Below are 16,295 nucleotides of genomic sequence, written 5' to 3'. Positions count from 1 at the left end.
CTGTAAAATTCCTAATATTATTACTAACAAAAAAAAATTTATTTAGCTCTCCACACTTTGCTAATTAACCTAATTGTCACACAGGTAGCTAAATGTAATCAGATCTTGATTATTTGTTTTAATTAACCATGTTGAGAATTATTTAACTACAACTTGGCTGCTTGGAGTGATGATTGATGTGATCCATTCCACTTTTTTCTACCTTGTATTTATTTTCAGACACTCTACTTTCCCAACAGCATCTGTACTTAATGTTTAAAATTAGTGTCCTGGTATGGATTATACAGAAAACTAAGATCTTATTGTAAAGAAAAACATTTTTACGATCATAGATCTACAACATGTAGTCCAATCCTCTCATTTTACAGAGAAGGAAACTGAGGCTCAGAGAAATTAAATGATTTTCCTAAGATCACAGTGGTAATAATGATGAGAGTTAGGAAAGGAGGAACCCCTTTTTGGGTCAGCGTAAGGATAGTCCAATGATGGCGCAGAGTCCCCGTAAAGAAATTTACAGGCCTGAAAACCTAGATTGATAAAAAAGGTTTATTTGGGGTTTGGAAATAAGGGTAAAATAGAAAGACACCAGGGTCAGAGGTAGTCTTCTGGCGGACAGGAACCCTTACATGGCCAGAAGGCTACCATGTTTGGAGGGGGGGGTCCTGCAAAGTGACTGGGACCCAGAGCTTCCCTTTTATAATCTTGACTGTGGGTGGAGTCCCAGGCTCCTGGTTGGTTTTCAGCCAGGGTCAGCATTGAATAGAATTCAATGAGTTTTTAGATAAGGAAGGAACTGTTTGTGGGGGTTGGGAAAACCCAAGTTAGCTCCAGTGGGGACTGGGGAAAGCCTGGATATCATTGCAATTCAAAAGGGTGCTTTTTGACCAAGATTTGAATCAAAAGATCCTAGCTTAAAGGGACCTCAACCCCCATCAGTAACAGAATCAGAATTTGGATACAAGTCCTATTGCTCCAAGTTCCATAATTTTTCCATTGTACCATGGTGTTTCCCTTGAATTGTAATGGAAAGGAGATTGTATTGGAATCGGCAAATCTGTATCTAATTTGTTTGTCCACGAGTATTTAAGTCTTTATCTCAATAACTTAATATACCTATAAAATGGGGAGTAATTATGCCTTCTCTTCCTATCTCACATAGTTATTTTAAAGAACCAAAAAAGTAAGAAATGTCAAGTCAACAGCTATTTATATATTAAGTGCCAACTCAATGGGTGGCTTCTATGCTAAGCTTCAGGAATACAAAAAGAGGCAAAAAGAAAGCTTTCAAGAAGCCCACAGTTTAATGGGAGAAGCACAAAGGTGTACATAAGATAAACTACATATAATCATAGAAGGAAGGCACTATTCTTAAGGATTTGGGGAAAGGCTTCTTGGAAAAGGTGGGATTTTAGCTAGGACATGTTTAGGAATATTTATCCTTGCTAATTAGGCTCATATTCTCTGCCATGATATACGCTGACCAGACCCACGGTGGGCAGATAATAGGTTTTAATAAAATTGAAAATGTTACCCTATGTCATCTTTTAGACACCTGATTCATCATCAAATATTGAGTATGAAAACAATTAACAACAGAGCCAATAAAATGTTTTGAGGATATTAGGAAGTTTCAGAATCTATAAGACTACATGTAAAATTTTAAATCTCTTAATTTAAAGCTTTTTGTTCACTCTTTTCTATTCTCTCCAACTCTTCCTGACCGTATTTGGAGTTTTCTTGACAAAGATACTGGAGTGGTTTACTATTTCCCTTTCCAGCTCATTTTACTGATGAGGAAACTGAGGCAAACAGGGTTAAGTGACTTGCTTAGGGTCATACAGCTAGTAAGTGTCTGAAGCTAAATTTGAACTCAGACCTTCCTGACTCCAGGCCCAGGACTAGCCTGCATCACCTAGCCATCCCAATTTAAAACTATAAGATTCATGAAAATTAATAAATATTCGTTAAGTGCCTGTTTTGTCAGTAATTGTACTAAGCACTAATGATATAAAGAAGGACAAAATGCCATCTCTGTCCTCCAGGAACTCATAGTATGGGAGAGTACAATGCAGTCTTCCTTCATTATCTAAATACAGTGATAATTATAAAGGGATATATTCAATCACTGTTATGACAGAAAATTTTTTCTTATTCATTCTTTGCCTTTCTAAAACTAAAAATGTTATTTATTTGTTTGTTTGTTTTTGATGAGGCAATTGGGGTTAAGTGACTGCCTGGGGTCACACAACAAGTACTAATTAAGTGTCTGCGACTGGGTTTGAATTTAGGTCCTCCTGACTTCAGGGCCAGTGCTCTACTAACTGCATCATCTGGCTGCCCCCCAATTAAATATGTTATACTTTTTTTTTGTTTTCCTGTAAAACTATTTTATAAAATAATTAGGAAATAATGTATTTTTTGTCCTGTGGTTTATAAAAACATTATAGTCATTTTATAGACTGTTAAATGGTACAGATTTCTGTCCCTTTTTCCTTACATTGATTCTGATTTTTCTGCCCACCAACAAAAAATAGAAACCTGTTTCCCTAGAGTGAATTGAATTGTAGTTCACCACTTCACAAGAATTTATCAAGAGCTTGGTCTATAGCCAGGCTCTGTACTCAGCACCAGGGTTCATACAAAGGCAAAAATGAAATGACCTTTGCCCTCAAGAAGACTCTATTACATCAAGGGAAAGCTTATGTTCAGGTATATACAAAGTGATCTAAAGCAATTTTGGGAAGGGGTAAGCAGGAGGCATGAGAAGATAAAGTTAATAATATCAGCCTCTGATAGGAGGGTTTGAGGCAACCTTTGAAGGAAATTGGAAGAGATGAAGAGAGAATATATTATAGGCCTGGAGAGATAGCTTATGCAAAAGTATGGAGATGAACAATGAATTGTTGGCTTGGAGGAGAATAATGAAATATCCTTATCATTGGTTTTCTAAATAATGTGCCACTTTGGTTCTTAAGAATGAAAATCATATATTAAATACCCACAGAAACCTATGTAGAACATATGAGTACATTTAGAAATTCATATCATTTATTTCCTCCCCTTTTCCATCTTTACCTCTCTCTGATTGCTTTTCTCCAGGTTCAGGAAAATCCTTCTCAATGATGGGCAATGCTGAGCAGCTGGGCTTAATTCCACGGCTTTGTTGTGCTTTATTTCAAAGGATCTCTTTGGAACAAAATGAATCACAGATCTTTAAAGTTGAAGTGTCATATATGGAAATCTATAATGAGAAAGTTCGGGATCTTTTAGACCCCAAAGGGTAAGTCAGTTGGAAATTAGACATTTTAAAATCCTATAATAGAAATCATATATTAAAATAATCTTGGTGTTTAAAAAAAAAGCTTCAATATAGTTTGTTATATATTACAACTCTGGCTCCTGTTAACTTGAATTTGATACTATCTGATTATAACTATTTCTTGTGTCTACCATATATCAGTCTGCAAGACATTCTCCTACCATTATCAATGACTTGAGTCCATAGTTTAGTTTTCTTTTTCTCTGATTCTTGCCATCCTCTTTGTCTATTCCAATGTTAATTTTTACAACCCAACTGATACTTTGGTCTCACAGTTCTTAACTTCTGATTTCTATATGTACTCTGACACTTAGTAGGATAGTCACTTCTTCAACACCTCACAGCCAAACATAAGTACTCAATATTTTCTGATTTATTTCTGTCTCTTCTTTCCTCTATATATTTCTCATGCTTGGGGGGGGGAGGGAAAAAAAACTACCAAAATTCCTTTCCCATCTTCCCTTTTGAAATCTTTCCTTTCCTTAAAGTTCCCCTTCAGGTGCCTACTTCCTTCATGAAGACTGTCTTGATTTCCACTAACTAGATAGTGATTCCTCCTTTCATCTTTTATTCCATTTTATTTTAACTCTCTAAAGCACTTAGCATATTCCAAATTGTTATAAAGTTATTTGTCTACCTGTCCTAATTCCCCTTCTATAATATAAAATAAGGAGTGTGTCCATGTTTCATTGTTGTATCACTGCACATAGAAAGTGTCATTTACTCATGAAATGCTGAATGAGTGTTCAATTAATTTATTGAGATCTCTGTAGCGAGCTGTTGTCTCCAGAAGCTGCTGGATCGCTCTCTGGGAAGAGATCTGCTGTGTCTTCTACTCAAATCTCTCCAACAGATTCTTCTTCCTGTAATGAACCGTTGTCTCCAGGCAGTTGCTGTTAACTCTTGTCCAAAGAAGTGACTTCCCTTCCTGCAGAGAGCCCCGTCAAGCCTGATGCAATTCAGAGTCTTTCTTCTTGAATCCTGGCTCTGAATCTCCTCCAGCTCTCATCCTTCTCCAGGCCGATCTGCTCTCTGCGCCCAGTGCTGTCTCTTTTTATCCTCCCAGAGAATGGGCGTGGGATAATGCAAGGGCTTCTGGGAAGAACCACCCCAGCCAATGAGCTTGCCCCCCTCTATCAAGTCAACCTGAGTTCTCACCTTGTTATTGTCCAGAAAACCTGAATTCTCACCTTGTCACCATCCAGACAACCTCAGTTCTCACCTAGTAATCCCAACAGATCTCATAGGCTGCTCAAAGCTCATCAACATCTGCTTAAAATAAACTGTCTACATGCCACTTTTAATGTCCCAAGTGTTACAAGAACCACTATTTTTTTTCCCTAATGGAGTATAATCAAAGAACTTTTTTTCTAGGAGAGTCATCTAAAAGGGAACTCTAGACCTTGCAGCAAAATAGAAAATAATTCTTTTGTTGAAGTGATAGAGAATTTTTTGCTTTCATCATCTAGGCAGTTCTTTAAATATATTTTGAAGAGCAGGTCTTTTTATGTTAGAAATAAATCACATTTCTTTACCATCATTTACTTTTAACAGTGAAGATTGCATTATACTAGACATAAAAACAAAAGCTCTTGGACAAGATTGGTGACATATGATCACAATCATGGATAACAGTGAAATTGAACAATCGCTGGAAAACTCTAGACTTACTTTTCTAAGTTATATAGATTTCCACCAAAAGGATCCATGTGTCACATAAGCCAAGACTGAAAATTGGATATGGTTGCTATAAGACAATTCTTTCTAAGATGAATATAACTCTTCTTTCTTTGTAAAAATATGATAAATGACATAGTATCTCATTGAAACCTAAAATTGTTTAATTTTCAAGTTATTCTCACATGCTCAGAAAAGGCTTGTAGACTTGAAAGGTGATAAAGAGCAGATAGTGAAAAAGAGAATACAATATAGCTAATAAGATTCTCCCCTTTTGGACAGTTAGGTGGTATAGTGGATAGAGCACCAGCCCGGAAGTCAGGAGATCTGAGTTCAAATCTGGTCTCAGATACTTAACACTTCCTAGCTGTGTGACTCTGGGCAAGTCCCTTAACCCCAGTTGCCTCAGCAAAAAAAAAAAAAAAAATTCTCCCCTTTCCTTTCAATCTTAGCTCTACTGACTTGCTGTTTAAAAGACCCAATAATTCAACCTCACAGTCTCAAAGTTGAAGTTAATCCTAATTGAAATTAATTTTATATATAATTATGTTCCATCTTTCTGGATCCCACCAAAGTATTGTTTTATCATATGCCCAATGCCTGTTAAAGCCATGTAAATTCAGCTGTACCTGCTTGTCTTTGAGTGATGGCTGCCCCTTGGCCAATAGTCTGTGAGGATTGAGGTTGGGTTGAATGCATTGCTTGTTTTTTTTGTATTCCTCAGTGTGATTCCCTCTTTAAGTTAGATTCTTTTCAAATAATAATGTAATAGGATGTCTAATCAATTTTTTGTGGTGAAGGCATTAATGAACAGTAAAAAGTTAATTAACATATCTATAAAATAAGGTCATGAATATGTCATCATTGACAAAAAGTTCTTTGCCTGTATTTTTCTGCTTAAAGATAACCTCAGAGAAGGTTAGGCTTCTAATAAGAAGGACTTAAAAGCCAGCAGAATAAAGGGCTTTTCAAGGGCAATTTTGATTGTAAATAATTTCACCTTTCATGCTGACTTTAGATCCTTATTCCTTTGTTGGGTTCTCCTATGACAACTAATTTCTCACCACATATTCATTTAGGTGGGTAAGGTTATCTATGATTTCATCAGTTTAAGTGCTTCTTAGAAGATATTCATGAACACTCTAAATTGGTTTAATGAGTCACAGTCAGCAAAAAAATGTATTACCTGGTGACTAATCCTGTCTCTGGTGAACCTCTTTGGATTTAGCTTGGTTAGTCCTCAGATAACAAGTATACAGCCTGTTTATTGTCAAAATGACATACAAACCTTTTCCAATTTAGCAGCCTTCTTCACTCTGATGAGGCATCAAAGAAAGAGTATAAGCAAGCCAATGTAGATTCAGAATAAAATCATCTTATCATTTTTTCATGTTCTTTCTCTCCCAATGACCTACTAATGTAGTTATAAAATGTAAAAATTAAGGATTCTAGATATGCAACTTGAGTGATCTGATGGTAGTAATAAGTAGCAGGAAGCTTTGCACAAATATTTTTAAATTTTGATTTGTGGTAAAGAATCTGGTGATAAGAATCTATGAGTTCAATCTTCTCAGTATGTGAAATAAAGGGATTCAAGGAGACAGTGTTAGGACATGAGGAAGTCTGAAGCCCACAAGTTCTTCCCAAATAAGCTGTATTTTCTGACCCTTTTTGAGAATACAGAAGAGAAATCTTTCAATGAGAAACCTTCACTGGGCCAAAGGCCCCATGCTGATGGATTTTAGCTAATCTTGACCTAATTTTCATTTCTGATCTATGGGAAGAATAAACTAAAAGAACAAAATTAATGTGAATATACCATGAAGTAGCAGAAAGATCACTGGGTATGGAATCAGAAAATCTACTTTCAAGTCTTATTTCTGTCTTTTAGTAGTCCCTTTTCTTCTCTAAATCTGTTTGTTTTCTATCAACAAAACTAAGGGGGGGGGGGAGATAAGCTTAGAATAATCTCCAAAGTCCAGTTTTCAAATTTTGAAATTCTACTTGATCAAATTATCTGTTTTTGCATCCATTGCCACTAAGCACTGGACAGATTGAGTTTTATTTGGTCATACTATCTTATTTATCTTTCTGTTATCTTGTCTATGTATAATTGAATTTTTTAGAGTTCTTCCAGTGAATCAAACTAATGAATTAAGTATTTTAACTACACTGGTTTGTTGTTGTTGTTGTTTTCTTTTTGCTTGGATAAGGAAAATGTATTTTTAAAGCAAAAATAGAGGTAAAGATTTGAAAATATTCCTGCTTTAGAATACTATTTTAGTAAGCCAAAATAATGTTTAAGAATATATTATCAATTTCTTTTTGTAACTGACTTTTTAAATAATTAACTTTTCTAATTTTTTGCAATTACCACTAATTTAGAAATATATTAAGAAATAGCAGTGACATTTTCAAGTGTAAAATACTATCCATTCTTTTCTTTTCTTTCTTTCTTTTTTTAATCCTGAAGGAGCAGGCAGTCCCTTAAAGTCCGAGAGCATAAAGTCTTGGGGCCTTATGTAGATGGCCTATCTCAACTGGCTGTTACTAGCTTTGAGGTAAGTGTAAGCATTTATAAGAAACTACCAGTATTGGCAAAGGATAAAAAGGTCAGAGGGGAAAGATATTGGCTACTGGTACTACTGCAGCTGATGTGCAGAATATTGAATCTAGTTCAATACACAGTTCATTTTGCAAAAACACCGTACATTGCCTATCAATTTACTTATGCAAATTTCATGGGAAGATATGAGTTCCAATGTTTTGTGGTTGCTGAACACATAAGATATCATTTTTCACTCTATTAAGCTGATTTTCCTAAGCTTATTAATGACTTTCTACTAGGCAAACCTAATAGTCTTTTCTCAAAATTCTTTCTCCTTGGTTTCTCTACAGTATTTGACACTGTGAATAATCCATTCTCTCCTTCTTGAAACTGTTTCTTCCATTGGCTTCCATAAATCATATTGTCCTGGTTCTTCTTCATTTATAGTCACTTCTTCTTTATCCCTCTATCACTACCCTTTTTTCCCTTGTCTTACTCTTCATTTTCAGTGTCCCAGAGGTCTTATCCTAGATGCTTTTTTCTTATTCTTCTTTAGTGATTTTGGTGTTTATTGTTACAAATTTAACTAATAGTATCTAGGATGACAGCTTCCAAATTTGTCTCTAATTCAGGACTTGTTCTGTCCTTTATTTCCCAATGCCTGCAAGATATGGCTATTTGAATATCCTATCATTACTTTGAATTTAGCATAACTAAAACTTATCATTCTGCACCCCTTTTACCCTCCTCCAAAAAAAAATAGCCTGCCAACCAACCAAACATCTAAGTTTCTTTTCCAGAACCATTTTTATCAGTAATATCACCACTCTCCCAGTCCTTCAGACACTAATACTCATTCCTCTTCTCAGCAACAATTGAATCATATCACTTCTTTGAAAATATATCCATCCTTTCTTCCTGGAATGTCACAGTATATTGTCTCTACTTCTAATCTTTTTCTGCTTCTAGTTTGACACTCATTACTATCCCATTGGTCTCTTAAAACACTATTTGATCATATCAATGTTTTTCAGAGCTCACAATGGCAGCACTGAATAGTTGTGAGAACCTTAGAAGATGGGAGAGACCTGGATTCAAATCTTGCCTCTAGCACTTACTAGTTGTGTGACCCTGAAAGATCTTAACTTATCTGAACCTGGGCTTTTGTGTGAAGTGGGTTTAATGTACAAAAGTAACCATGATCATTTTCTGCCCTAATGGTGTACTGCTCCATCTTTCACACTAGACTTCAGACAGTTCCTAAAAGAAGATAAACCACACATAGATAGATAGATAGATAGATAGATAGATAGATAGATAGATAGGGATCATGCATCCTAATTTTCACCATGTCTTTTTTCACACTAGTTCTACAAAAATGGAAAAGGTGGGAATTAGAAAATTGTCTATTTTTTTATCAGGAAGACTGAATAATTAATTCTGCATCTTTCTAACAGGTTATATTACATAATCATCTGTGGGAGGTTAAAATAAAATCAGAAATGATCACTCTAAATCCCTAAGAAATTAGTTCTTTTTTTGTTTCTTAGTATATGGACCCAATAGGAATAATTTTTTATGGTTGTTGAAGATTTAAAGTATCTGACACAACATTTTTCTTTAAATTCTTATAAGTAAGGATGGATACACATATCAGTGTAAGGTCTTATTAACTATAAGTTCTAAAAAGATAATTTAGAGAGGAAACAAAATCACTGGGATATATTACTCTGAAAATTCATTCAGACATTAAAAGAACCTTAAGTGGTCATTATATTTAAGGTACTGACCTCCTTGATAAAGGATATAAATTTCTCACTCTAGAAAATTTTCAGAAACCCCAAACTATTTAATTAAAAAAACCCTTTAAACATTTTTGCTTTCTAGGAAAGAAAAAGTATTGTGTCTTTGTACATAGTTAGATTTCTTTTATAATCTATAAAATAAAGTCTTCAATATTTTAAATTTTGTTTAATATGTTAATTTGCTTGCATTTCTAAATTTTGAGTGTGCTGCATTTGGTAAGGAAGCTGAATTCCTTAAAAATCAGGGATTAATTGGATATCTAGTCCTAATCTAATTTTAAATGATTTAGTATTTACTATTTAAAAGAACTCTAGAATGAATCCTTTCTTTAAAAAAAAAAATCATTCTAACTTAATCTGCTTCCAAAGTTGAATTTTCACTTAACTGTTCTTAAAGCACAGTATACACCTGTATTCTTTTGTCAACTTCTTTGACACATCTTGAAAGACTAAAATTTACCTCATGAAACTCAAATAATTATTATATCTGGGGGGAAAAAAGAACTTGTAAATTATCTCATCCAACTTCCCCAAAATTATATAGATGCTAGCTAGCTGAGGATAGACTTGAACCCAGAACTCCTTGCTCTAAGTCTACTGCTTGCTGTGTCTTATCCTAAATTCATCTTTTATCAATGAATTCATTTTGGAAATTCTCAAAACATCAATTTTCTACTATCCAGAATGGGGGCAGAAAAAACAAGTAGTTGTTAAAGTGGATGGCTCTTTCTCCTTTCATTTTCATCCCTATTTTCATACAAATCAACACTATTTCAGAAAAATATTAGCTGAATCAGCTATATAGGGATAAAGGTTGAGTGTAATCACCTTTGGTATTGAAACATTGTCTCAGAGTGAGATAATCACTTCAACCAATTAAATGATTATTGCTATAACAAGTGCTGCCCAGAGGGGAGTCAGCCCATTCATCATCTTCTGTAATTAATCTTCTTAAATGAATGTGTATTGGGCCAATAGAAAGGCACTAAAACGGAGCACATTTGGAAGCAGTGGAACTCCAGTGCCTAAAAGATAAGAGCTTTAGGAATTCGTTGTTAATTGCATCCTAGAGTATATTTAAATAAACTTGAAAAACAGAAGCATGTAACTGATAAGAAAAGAATGGATAAGAAAGAGATTCTAAATATAAAATTTTTGAAAGCAGAATTGCACAGTTAAGGGAAGTAAAGATGGGAATGAAAGTTCAAACCATGTTTTGACAGGAGCTGAGGGAAGGGAATACTTCTGGAAAGGAGATATGTTGCCGCTATGGCAGAAGGAAAATTAGTGTTCAGACTTGTAGTATTCTCTTTTCTTTAGAACCCTTTCTTTGTGTTTCTGCCCTAGGATATTGAGTCATTGATGTCTGAGGGAAACAAATCTCGAACAGTTGCGGCAACTAACATGAATGAGGAAAGCAGTCGCTCCCATGCTGTCTTCAACATTATAGTCACACAGACATTGTATGACTTGCAGTCTGGAGTAAGTGGGAGCCATGAAGCTGTGGAGACAATAGAATGCTTTATGGATGAAATAATTCATAACATGGTCAGGGACTGGGATTCATATTGCATGTCTGCCTTTGACTTGCTGAAGACTATTAAGATAGTTGACCTCCCATACCTTTATTATTAACCCAAGGTTTTAAAATCAAGACCAGCAAAGAATCTTGTGGGCTCAGTTCCTAGAGGACATGGCAATAATGTTATATAAATAGCAAATTGAATGAAAGGGAATCCTTGCCTACGATGCCATCTAGATCTTTGTTTTACAAAGAACTAAGGAAATATATGGGAAAAACAAAATGTAATCCAAAATGTCATTTTTCTAAAGAAAAAGCCTATTTACTCTACTTTACAATAGGCTTTATAATGTACAACATGCAATATTCAACTAGGAGTAACCCTAAAGTTTCCAAGTAAAAGTTGTTTTGTTTTGTTTTGTTTTTTAATTTTATGATAGAGTTTAAAAGAAACATTTCTTGGCAAGCTTATCAGTCTTCTCCAGTTTGAACTGTTAGGAGACAGAGTTTTTTATTACCTATACAAATCTCTCAGATTTTCTTGTAGGAACCCTGGAAAATTAAAGCCATGATGAAATGACATATTTAGGCACCAATCTAAAATCCGATTGGGTTAATACTTTCCCCAAATCACCAATATGTAGATTTAAAGTCTGACTTCTTTGGGAAAAAAAAAAAAATTTTTTAAATAGGGGCAGGGATACAGGTTTCTTTTTTAATTGGCACAAACATAAATGCTACCAGGTTGTTGTTTTCTGTGTGCTTTTTTGTATTAACATTTATTGCCTGCTTCCTGTTTCTACCAACTAGAATTCGGGAGAGAAAGTCAGTAAGGTCAGCCTGGTAGACTTGGCTGGAAGTGAAAGAGTGTCTAAAACAGGAGCCGCTGGGGAGCGTCTGAAAGAAGGCAGCAACATAAACAAGTAAGAGAGCTGTTGCAAGAACACCTTTCATGAGTCCAGACTCCCAGCTGAGCATGGTGCTCTGGTGCCAGGATGCCTTGGGGCACTTCTTGTCAAGGGCTGGATGGTTCTGATGCAGCTTGTCCCAAAGACTCAGTAACCTTGGATAACAGCTATACTGGTGAAAACAAAGCACTGTCTACCTTGGGGTTACATGCCGGCTTCCCTAGGGCTGGGGACAGAGCTTAAGAGGGGGAGAGAAGGGAAATGTATGGCCAGAAGTATTATTTACATGTCCCTTACTTTAAAAATAGAGCTATTCCTGAGAGGTTGTGTGGAAAACTGAGTCATGTTTTAAATGCAGTAGAGTAGTTTACTCTTAGTTAAAAAAAAATTCATAAACAAGCATTTGTTAAGTACTTATTGCTTCAGAATTTTTACATGTTGAGTTTTCTCACCGTGGGATTTGCTTGTATGTGCATATATACAGTTTTCCAGAAAGTTATTGGCTATTTGGTACATGGGTGATTTGGGGGCAAGTCGTTTAAATCTTTCTAGGACTGAGACAGTGACTTAGTTGTAAATGATTTATTTGTAGAGATCTCAAAAGCCCTAACTTTCTCAGTTCTCCATATATTACCAGTACAAATGTTTCAAAGTGAAATTAGTCTATATTTGAAGATTATGTTGGGCACATTGTGATTTTAATTAGCAGTGATTTGTAAACAGAAGTGAAATATTCTGTCTCTGACAGGCCTTGCCCAAAGGGAAAGACAGCTTCTTTGGAGAAGTTCATCTAATAGGCACTTTGTCTTCTTTCATAACAAAGGATTATTTTCCCCCTATTTCATGACAAGACATTAAATAACTCCATTTGGGGAACTGAGTGTGGTTCACAACATAGCATTTTCACTCTTTTTGTTGTTATTTGCTTGTATTTTATTTTCTTTCTCATTTTTTTTTTCATGTTTGATTTGATTTTTCTTGTGCAGCAAGATAATTGTATAAATATGTATACATATATTGGATTTAACATTAAAAACAAAACCCACTTGTTCTCAGAACAGCACTGTTCTATTAGGAGCAGAGAAGTAGGAAGGCAGAAGGTGAGGGGGATTAAGCAAGACAAGACTGCTGCCTTTCTCTAGGCTTGGCCAACTTGTTACTGGGCTCTGGAGTTTGTCTTGAGGTTCTGAGCTCTTGTGAAATACTGATAGCATGTGACCTTTCTAGTCTTGTCTCTTCTTACTCCTGTCCCTTCCATGTGCTTTATGTACCATCCAAACTTGTCTATTTGTAGTGCCCTGACCATTCCCATTTCCACCTTCTGTCATTCACACTGTCTCCTGTGTCTTGAATATCCTTCTTTCTGCCCCTGTTTAGCCTCCTGAATTACTATTTCCCAAATGCTTCATTCCCCTTGAAGCTTTTTCTATTCCCACATTCCCAATTATGAACAAAGTACTTTGCTTACACTTTTATGGACTTAGCTTGTAGTCTTTTATGTTACAATAATATTTTCCCTCTTCTGACTATAAGTGCCATTAAACAGCTGTGGGTAGAGTGCTGCACCTGCAGTCTGGAAGAACTGCATTCAAATCCTACCTCATGTACTAGTTGTTTGACCTTGGACAAGAACCTTAATCTGGTCTATCTCAACTTCCTGAACTTTAAAATATGGATGATAGCAATAGCATCTACCTCCCAGGATTATAGTGAAAATCAAATGAGAGAATATTTGTAAAGTGCCTAGCCCATAGTAAGTGTTTAATAAATGCTTCATATTTTTCTTCTCTTTTCTCCTTCTCTCCTCTTCCTTCTTCCAAACAGGGATTGCAACTGTGCTAAACTTTGCTCCTGCCCCATAAGCTAGCAAGTGCTTCATATATAATGAATTTATTTTTGCATTGGACTAGTAAGAAACATGCATATGCAGAGTATATACATATTACAGATCAATAAATATTTTGTCCAAAGTTACATAGCTTGAAAATGGTGGGTCTGGAGGTCAAAGCTGGATCTTCTGAGTCCTAATCCAGTGGGATTCCCCCTGTATTACCCCCCTCTAATATTTTGATCTTTGAGAACAAGGCCTACCCTAAAATTAGTGAAATTGAGTTTTTGTTAAGTACCTGCTACATGCTATATACGGTACTAAGTGATGGCAATTCAAAGAAAGCCAAAAAAAACCAAAAAACCCCACCAATATGCTTTAAAAGAACTCAATCTACTGGAGAGAGAGAGACAAAAAGAGAAAGAGACAGAAATGAGGAAGGGAGAAGGGAGGGAGAGACAGACACAGAGAGAGAAATAAAGAAAATAAGGAAGATCGAGTGACTACTATGTGCCAGGCCTTATGCTAAACACTTTACAAATATCATTTCATTTGATCCTCATAACAGCTTTGGATGGGAGAGACACTATTATTCCTGGTTGGTTTTGTGAGGGTTTTTATCACCTGAAGGAAACTGAGTCAAATCGAGGTTAGATGACTTGTCTTATAGGGTCATATAGCTAGGAAATGTCTAAAGTTGGATTTAAACTTTTTTGATTCCAAGCCCTGAATTCTATCCACTACTCTACCTTGCTGTCTCTGAGGAAGGAAAAATGCAACCCACTATATACAAAAATGAACATACAAGATAAATTTAAGATAATATTAGACTGAAGTCTTTTAGCAGACTAAAAGAGTTTCGGAAAATGGGAAAGGATTTTAGCTAGGACTTGAAGGAAGTCAGGAAAGCCACGAGGTAGAGATAAGCTGGGAGAGAATCCTAGGTATTGGGAACAGCCAGTGAAAATTGGAGTTAAAAGATGGGAATGTCTTATGCTAAGAATAGCAAAAGACCTGTATCTTTAGAGGGTGGGGAAGGTGTAAGACTGGAAAGATAAGAAAGGGTCAGGTTTTAAAGGTCTTTACACAGAGAATTTTCTATTTGATCTGAATGTTATAAGGAGCCCCTGGAGTTTGTGGTAGGATATGACTTGGGTAGACATATGCTTAAGAAAGATCACTTTGATAGCTGAAGAGGATGGACTGGAATGGAGAAAAAATTGTGGCAGGAAAACCAAACAGAAAGCTGTTTTTATAGTCCACATGTGGGGGAATGAGAGCCTGCACTGGAATGTTGGCAATGAGGAGAGAAGGAATCTGTTTGAGAGATGTTATGAAGGCAAAGAACTAGATATCCTTTTAGTCAAAGGATGACATGTGAACCTGGGTGATGGGGAAAAGAAGTTAAACATGGAATTAAATCCATGTTTAGTTTAGGATATCTGCAAGAATCCAAGTTTATTTTTGAGATAACTGAGAGACATTTGAAAATGGGAGATTGGAAGTTAAGAGAAAAATTAGATCAGAGCCCTGAAGAGTAGTTCACATTTATAGAGTCCTTTAACATTTATATTTACAATTTATATTTCTTTGGCCCTCATAAGCACTCTTTGGAGCTAGGAAAAGGAAATTGGAGTTTATGGATAAGTTTCTTGCTTAATGCTGTTAAACAAATTATGTGGTTAGCAGGAGTGGAATTCATAGATTCTGTTTCTAATTCCATTGTGATTTCTACCCTGAGACAATGGCTCTCCATAGTAGTTATAAAAGTATTAGCAGCATGGTGTTAGGAAACTCAAGAAATTCCAGGAAGGCTTATGAGTTTCATAACCTCAATTTCTGAGTTATAAAAATTGTCACATAGTTCCATAATAATTTTTAATGGAGAAGTGGATAGCTTGAATTTTAAAGCAAGACCTTCTAGTGATCTGACAGAGATGTTAATATTTGTTTAATGGATTATGGACCTAGAATCTTCAACTCTCTTCAAACCTTTAAGAATCTTTAAAGCATTATTCTTTTTAAGAGATAAAGACTTTACTTGACTGTACACTACTTTAGAATGACTTCTATGATGAATGAGAGGTGGTAGGCCAATTATACAGTTTCTCTCTCTACCTCAGGAGGGTAATAAATTTAAATCAGTCTGCTATTCTTCTCCATTGCTAATGATTGTAAAAAAGGAACCTATATTCTGCTTACCTGAACTACAGAGGACTGAATACATTACTGGCTTCTCTAAGCATTCCATTTAGAATCTGAACACTCCATTTAGAGTCTATAGCACTCTACAGGAGTGCTTTCTGGAGTAGAGTTGGAGGCTGTTTGTTTTATTCTCTGTAAAAGAATCAGTTCCAAGAATAAAAGTTGGCCTATAACTGATAACATAGTATGGTAGCTTCCTAAATGTGTAGGGTCTTTCTATCTCCTCACTGTATCTATTTCATTGTATCTTAGGTACAGTGTTTGTGTCCAGTTTTTTTCTCCTTTTTCTACCTTGTTCCCTCTCTGGTGCTCTAGTTTATTTCTTCTCAGAAGCCTATTTAAGTGGGTGTTGCTTAAGTAACCAAATACTTGATTAGTGTCTAGAAAAGGTGAACAAGGAGCTTTTCTTCCTATTGTTTATATGCAGGAGTCCTTGTAAGCCCTCATCACAACTTTTACAATTAGAAAGATCCATATGTCTGG

At 35.5% G+C, this 16,295-nt stretch overlaps 1 protein-coding gene across 1 annotated transcript in view; it reads left to right on the top strand.

Moving 5' to 3' along the window:
• Positions 1-16,295, top strand: part of KIF13A (kinesin family member 13A) — a 242,422-nt gene that overhangs the window by 136,001 nt on the left and 90,126 nt on the right. Inside the window, 4 exon segments of the mRNA XM_074272374.1 lie at positions 3,100-3,280; positions 7,470-7,557; positions 10,697-10,831; positions 11,682-11,794. Coding sequence (XP_074128475.1) covers positions 3,100-3,280; positions 7,470-7,557; positions 10,697-10,831; positions 11,682-11,794 — 517 coding nt within the window.

This window comes from Sminthopsis crassicaudata, chromosome 1 (genome assembly GCF_048593235.1).
Source record: "Sminthopsis crassicaudata isolate SCR6 chromosome 1, ASM4859323v1, whole genome shotgun sequence".
Classification (NCBI taxonomy): Eukaryota; Metazoa; Chordata; class Mammalia; order Dasyuromorphia; family Dasyuridae; genus Sminthopsis; species Sminthopsis crassicaudata.
This window is presented reverse-complemented; position numbering and strand designations above follow the sequence as displayed.